Here is a 7,439-nt window from a genome sequence, read left to right on the forward strand (position 1 = left end):
GTCAGTCATACTCAGTCTTTTTATTCAGCACTAAGTTCAGTGTCTACTGGCTCTTGCACTGCCATTAAGCTCCGGAGCACTGGTGGTATCGTATATTTCCTGTTTGACTTCAAACATATGAAGTGGGGAGAAAAAGGTATTTGATACACTGCTGATTTTGCAGGTTGTCCTGCATGGTCTGGACATGCGCTGGCTTGAGCAGGGGGACCTTGCATGCGCTGCAGGATTTTAATCCATGACGGCGTAGTGTGTTACTAATGGTTTTCTTTGAGACTGTGTTCCCAGCTCTCTTCAGGTCATTGACCAGGTCCTGCCTTGTAATTCTGGGCTGATCCCTCACCTTCCTTATGATCATTGATGCCCCACGAGGTGAGATCTTGCATGGAGCCCCAGACAGAGGGAGATTGACCGTCATCTTGAACTTCTTCCATTTTCTAATAATATATATATATATATATAATATATATAATAACAGTTGTTGCCTTCTCACCAAGATGCTTCCCTGTTGTCCTGCAGCCCATCCCAGCCTTCTGCTGATCTACAATTTTATCCCTGATGTCCTTACACAGCTCTGTGGTCTTGGCCATTGTGGAGAGGTTGGAGTCTGTTTGATTGAGTGTGTGGACAGGTGTCTTTTATACAGGTAACGAGTTCAACCAGGTGCAGTTAATACAGATAATGAGTGGAGAACAGGAGGGCTTCTTAAAGAAGAACTAACAGGTCTGTGAGAGCCAGAATTCTTACTGGTTGGTAGGTGATCAAATACTAGATTAATAATAATAGATAGAATAATAGATTTTCTGGATTGTTGTTTTAGATTCCGTCTCTCACAGTTGAAGTGTACCTATGATAAATTACAGACCTTCACATGCTTTGTAAGTAGGAAAACCTGCAATATCAGCAGTGTATCAAATACTTGTTCTCCCCACTGTAGATATAATAATATCGAGTTATTGTTTTTCATCAGAATCAGCCAAGTAGGTTTAAGAAATTTGCTTTATTTTTGTGCTAAACAAACATGGCAGGTTTAAGAACACAACAAAGATTCATCGAGTCTGATTTAAAAACGAGATGTTTCTGTGTCGTATATAGTGACAACGCCTGACAGTCAGAGGGACCTCTACCTAAATTTTGATTAGGTCCCCTGAAGGCCGAGGGCCAGCTCTGCTAATGTAACAAGTTGTTTAATATCATGGACCTTTCAATTATGTTTCTTTCAATTGCCAGTAGGGGCAGGACAAGCTGTGACATATGTCAGAAAGCCACATTACAAGAAGTGTCAGTTATTAATAATAATAATAATAATACATTTAATTTGTAATGCACTTTATATTTACGCAAATCCCAAAGTGCTACATGATAAAACAGGTAAGTGCTAAAAATCAAAACACATGTAGAGCATGAAAATAAAAACAATAAATAATAAAATAAAATAAACAAAAACAATAAGGAAAAGGGCAAGAGTTCAATCAAAAGCTCTCCTAAAAAGGTGGGTTTTAAGGCCACGTTTAAAAGCATCCACAGTCTGTGGTGTCCTCAGATGGTCAGGGAGAGAATTCCACAGACTGGGAGCAGCTGAGCAGAAAGCCCGATCTCCCATTGTACGGAGCTTGGTTCTGGGAGGTTTCAGGAGATATGCTGAGGCAGATCGGAAGGGTACGTGTTGAGGTCTGTGGGGTGAAGAGTTCATTGAGGTAGGAGGGGCTTCACCATGGATGCACTGGTGGGTAAGGAGGGAGATCCTGAGTGAGACAGGAAGCCAGTAGAGTGATTTGAGGATGGGGCTGGTGTGGTCATGTTTGAGCACCCTCAACATGATCCTAGCAGCGCTGTTCTGGATGTACTGCAACTTTTCTCAGGGATCCCGGTGAGGAGTGTATTGCATTAGTCCAGACTGGAGGAGACCAAAGCATGGACAAGCTTTTCCGCATCTGCAGGAGTGAGTGTGGGACGGAGTTTGGTTATGTTCCTGAGGTGGAAGGAGGAGGTCTTGCAGAGATGTTTGATGTGAGCCTCAAAGGTCAGATGAGAGTCCATTTTAACACCCAGGTTAGTGGCTGATGTTGAAAGTGGAATATTTTGGCCGGAGAAGGTGATGCTGGTAATGTCAGATGACCGAACCTGGTATGGAGTGCCGACTAAGATGGCTTCAGTCTTGAAGCTGTTTAGTTGCAGAAAGTTTTGCTTCATCTACGCCTTTATCTCCTCCAGGCAGGTGGTCAGAGTGGATGATGGCAGGGCAGCAGAGGGGGTTGCAGGGAGGCTTAGCAGTGGAATGAAATTCCATGCCGGCTGATGACATGGCCAAGGGGGAGCATGTAGAGAATTAACAGGGTGGGCCCGAGCACTGAGCCTTGAGGGACACCACAGGTAACGTTGTGTGTCAGGGATTTAGCTTCACCCAAGGCGACATGCTCAGTTCTCCCAGTGACGTAGGATGAGAACCACTCATGGACAGAGTCATAAAAACCGATAGTGGAATTTAGACGGTGGAGAAGGATGTTGTGGTCCACAGTTTCAAATGCTGCGTGAAAGTCCAGGAGGATGAGAAGAGATGGGGAACCAGCGTCTGCCGTCATCAGCAGGTCATTTGTGACCCAGACCAGGGCTGTTTCTGTGCTGTAGCCAGGGCAGTAACCAGACTGAAATTTTTCGTTTTGTTTTAGATGGTCCTGAAGCTGTGCGGCAACTACTTTTTCCAGCACCTTGGAAAGGAATGGAAGGTTGGAGATGGGCCTGTAGTTGGCAAAGACTTCTGGGTCTAGGGTGGGTTTTTTGAGAAATGGCCTGATGACAGCGGTTTTCAGTGTTGATAGAACACGGCCAGCCGGGAGGGAGTGGTTAATGACCTTTGTGATGGGGGGACTTATGGCATGGAGGTTGGATTTTACCAGTGCTGTGGGGAAGGGGTCCAGGGCACAGCTGAATGGTTTCATCTTTTTGATGATGTCCTCAAACTCTCGCTGTGAGATGACAGAAAAACAGCAGAGAGGTTGGGAAATCCCAGGCTGTGGGTCGGCAGTCGGGACAGGCAGTGTGGAGAAACTGGATAGCAGGGAGCAGATGGTGTCTACTTTTTTTCTGAAAAAAAGTGATGACATTGTTGCACCTCTCTTCTGTGGCTTCTGAATGAGAGTGAGTTTGGGGTGTGAGGATTTCATGTATGGTAGAGAACAGTTGCTTGGAGTTGGCAGGGCTGTTGTTGATAATGTTGGAATAGAACTGTGAACATGCATCTCTCAAGGACCTTGCATAGGACTTCTGATGTTCTTGGTAGGCCTGCCTATGAACAGTGAGTCCTGAGGCCTTGAGGCGCCGCTCAAGGACACGCCCAGCTGTTTTCATTTGCTGGAGTTCGTAGGTGTACCAGGGGTTATTAGAAGTAGCCCTGGTCGGATTAACAGTGTGTTCCTTGTGCCGCTTGACAGACAGTTTGTCTGTGTTTTGCCAGTCCTACCGGTGAAGAAATAAAAATGAATGTTTTCCTACACCACTAATGCCGCTGTTGTCTGAGTGGTGTAACACATGCACTCAACTTCTATTGGTCGAGGCCTGTTCTTCGTGGAACCTGTCCTGTTGTATGGTCTTTGCCACCATGCTGCAGCTCAGTTTCAGGGTCTTGGCAATCTTCTTATAGCCCAGGCCATCTTTATGTAGAGCAACCATTCTTTTTATCAGATCCTCAGAGTCCTTTGCCATGAGGTGCCATGTTGAACTTCCACCGGTTCACACTAATCTGAGCACTGGCAACTTGTCTTCCAGCTCTGGTTCAGACTTACTAGCATAGATTTATTTGTGTTATTCAAACACATAAAACAAAGAGACAAACATAACAAAAAAGACTAAATGCTGAAATAAAAGTAATGTTGAACAATCCATGGATTTTTCTTGGAATTAAAGATCAAGGCATGGCAGCCATCTTTAAAAGACAGTATTTAAAACTAATATTGTAGATAGATTGCTGAGATTTAGACCTTAGTGGATGCACTAAAGCAGCATGTCATCATCGTCCAGCCACCTTCTTTTCCACGAGCAAGAACCACGCCACAATAATGTGTGATTTGGAGGTACATGCAAGTGTGGAATGGATTATGGAGGATGGATTAATGAATATAGAGGGGAAGGGTGATGGTGGAGGAGACTCCGTGTGGAGGTTCCGTCTTGGAAGGGTTTTCACCCGAATTTATTTCAAGCCCCCCCAGATGGTCCCTAGATGAGACGTGAGAGAGCTGTGCACTTGATTGAGAATGAAGGGATGAGTGGAGGAGGGAATAGGGGATGAAAGGATTAGGGAAGCAAGGATGAAAGGATGAGGGGAGGAGGGATTAACGGGTGAGGGGGAGCAGGGATGAAAGGATGAGGGGAGCAGGGATTAAGGGATGAGGGGAGCAGGGTTTAAGGGATGAGGAGAGCAGGGATGAAAGGATGAGGGGAGCAGGGTTTAAGGGATGAGGGGAGCAGGGATGAAAGGATGAGGGGAGCAGGGTTTAAGGGATGAGGAGATGAAAGGATGAGGGGAGCAGGGATTAAGGGATGAGGAGATGAAGGGATGAGGGGAGCAGGGATGAAGGGATGGGGGATGAGGGAAGCAGAATAATAGAAGGAAGAAAAAACAAAAGAAAAGACTAAATGCTGTAAAAAAAGAAATGTTGAACGATCCGTGGATTTTTGTTGAATTTTTGTTGGAATAAAACAAGCCAGATTCTTGATGAGATTTAGTCCTTAGTGGATGCACTAAAGCAGGATCTCATCCTCTTCCAGACACCACGGAAGAAGGCACGCACTCCCTTCTTTTTCTTCAGATCACAGTGCTGGATAAGGGATTTCTGTGTTTCTTCTTCCTGCTGCAGTACTTGAATCTCATCAGCCATGAACACAGCCACATTGGTACCCGATTTGGCCGAGAATGCGTCCTCGGTCACATCATTTGGAGCAGTGGCCATATTTTCGTCCAATTGTGGAGAAACCTCTCTCTTCTGAAGAAGTGCCTCTTCCTGCCCCTCTGAGGTGCAGAGCCGAAGGTGCTTTTCATTGCCCATATCATGGATAGCACAGATGGTACCATATCTGGCAGACAAATAACTTTCATCATAGTCCATCTGGTGGAAGGACTTGGAGCACTGGTCGAACCTCTCAAAGATGGCTTTTACAATGGATCGGGCAGCTGTAGTGCAGATGCAAAGCATAACAATTCTAGACACAGATACAAAGTGAGAAAGGCAAGGAGCTGCTGAGTCTGTCAGCAGTTTGCCAATCTGAGCACTGGCAAGGTTACACTTGTCTTTCAGCTCTGGTTCCTCCAGAAGGAACGTCAGAGCAATGTCCACCACCTCTGGCACCAGGGACGCAGCACTCTGTTCAAGCTCCAAGAGCTCTGCTGGTTTGTCGTCACCGCTGGTGACCTGAATGCCACCAAAGATTCCTAGCAGGTTGCTGTGCATAGTTGGAAGGAAGGTTTGTACATCCTCCTCTGCTGCTGGGTAGATGACTGAGACAAACATCTGAAGGCCCTCCAATGTGACCTTCCTGCTCAGCAGCTGTGAAAGCTGCTTTTCTTTGTCCAGTTCCTCCAGGAGCTCTTCTTCCATCTGAGCGAGACAGAAGTGCCTCGCTGCGGTCCAGGCCTGTCAACATCACACGTTAGTCACACCAGGAGCATAATGGAACTGACAGTAAACTATTTTTACATGAAACTAAACAGTTAACATTAAAATATTGCTCTGAAGATCCTCTATATTTTACGTACCAATTCAGCCTTGAACAGGTCCCTTTCCCCTATACTCTCATTTATTTCCTGAAACCTGCAACAACAAAAAAAGGACACTGCTTTTTAAAAAGCTCAAATTTAACGTGTTTCTGCCAGTGTATCAGTTAAACCAATGATCAGTTTGACTCACTCCTCCAGGAATCTTCTTCCTCTCAACAGCCAGGTCTTCATGTCTTTGACAGATAAATAATCAGGAACTTGACCCTGCTGCTTCATGAGCATAAACTGCCTCAGCATCATTTTCTGCAACACAGATTCGGTACAGTACAGTTTAGCAGCTCACAGAAACACCATATTATGCAATGTAACATAAATAATAAACAGTGCACTTTTACATTTACAGGAACTTACCTCTGCGTAGTAGCAACATTGCTCTTCTACAGAGAAGCAGGATGGTCTCATCTTTTGGACATGTTTAAAAATGATGTGGGTTTCCATGTTTCAGGCAGTTATTTCAAGTTTAAAGTTTTGAACAGGTTTGAATAAACAGGTTTGCTGAACGCAGTGAACAAGTGTCTTTTCAGAGGGACTGGATAGCTGAGCTTTGAGATACCAAGTGATGGAGAATCTACAAACGCACCTCAAATCCACAGTGTACGGAATGTAGAACTAGGTGACGTCAACGCCATCATAATGGTGAAGGTTCCTTCACAGAACACAACAAAGCAAAGCATGGAACTAATATGCAAATTAGGGAATCAGCAACCAAAATGAGTGTACTATTAGCTTTTACTAAGCCCCTTGTATTTTCATCACAAATGCATCTCTGACAGGAATTTAAGAGTCTCCATCTTTCATACCACAAACTGTCAAGTGTCTGCTGATTACAGCCAAATGAATACAGTTAAATTATTTACTATTTAGAAATTATTGTTGGAATACATCTAAGCTTGAGTTAAAAGTATTAGCCGGAGATACTCTTTATCTTTCTTATTATCAACAAATCCCATTAAAAGACCAAAAACCAACAATGAATTAATCCTACTAACTAACAAGTATATAACTTTTATGCCGTAGAGATCCATTGTTGTGAAAAAATTCAAAAACATCAGTTAGACACACCTGCATGTTAGATATCCACTATTCAAATTACTATTCCTCTGAGCGCTTTTGATGATTGGCTTTACTTTTTTATTGTTAGAGCTCCCACTGACTCTAATGTATGTGTGAGAGACACGGTAGAGACCTTATCTTCTTAATCCTGCTGCCGCTGATTTTGTGACCATTACCACCCGCTCCTGCAACATGTGTTTCCACTCCTGCCCGCACCCGCAAACATTGTGACATGCAGAGTAAAAAAAGGACACAAATGTTTGGGCTATTCTAAACGTTCAGAATAACTGACATAAATCATTGCATTCATCTTTGTCAGTAACAACTGAGAAGTTTTCCAAATTTCAGACTTGCCTTGCTTTATATCTATGTATGAATATGCTTTTGTTTGCCAAAAAGTAATTCTCAGTCACAGAAATGTGCAGCCACAGACCATGACCCTCCCACCACCACCACACTTGTCTTTGTACTCCTCACCCGTTTGCTGCCACACACACGCTTGACACGATCTGAACCAAATAAGTTTATCTTGGTCTCGTTAGACCACAGGACAGGGTTCCAGTAATCCATGTCTTTAGTCTGCTTGTGTTCAGCAAACTGTTTGTGGGCTTTCTTGTGG

The 7,439-nt window shown here is 44.2% G+C and overlaps 1 protein-coding gene across 1 annotated transcript; it reads right to left on the minus strand.

Annotated features, from left to right (window-relative positions):
* Positions 1 to 4,534: 4,534 nt before the first annotated feature.
* On the minus strand, positions 4,535 to 6,506 carry LOC123983721. Its single transcript, XM_046070021.1, has 4 exons — positions 6,119 to 6,506; positions 5,898 to 6,010; positions 5,747 to 5,801; positions 4,535 to 5,624 (listed from the first exon to the last, which is right to left on the minus strand). Exons 1-4 carry the CDS (start codon positions 6,203 to 6,205, stop codon positions 4,716 to 4,718), a joined length of 1,164 nt encoding a protein of 387 aa, XP_045925977.1. The 5' UTR covers positions 6,206 to 6,506; the 3' UTR covers positions 4,535 to 4,715.
* Between the last annotated feature and the right edge of the window lie 933 nt (positions 6,507 to 7,439).

This window comes from Micropterus dolomieu, linkage group LG15, assembly GCF_021292245.1.
Source record: "Micropterus dolomieu isolate WLL.071019.BEF.003 ecotype Adirondacks linkage group LG15, ASM2129224v1, whole genome shotgun sequence".
NCBI classification, from domain to species: Eukaryota; Metazoa; Chordata; class Actinopteri; order Centrarchiformes; family Centrarchidae; genus Micropterus; species Micropterus dolomieu.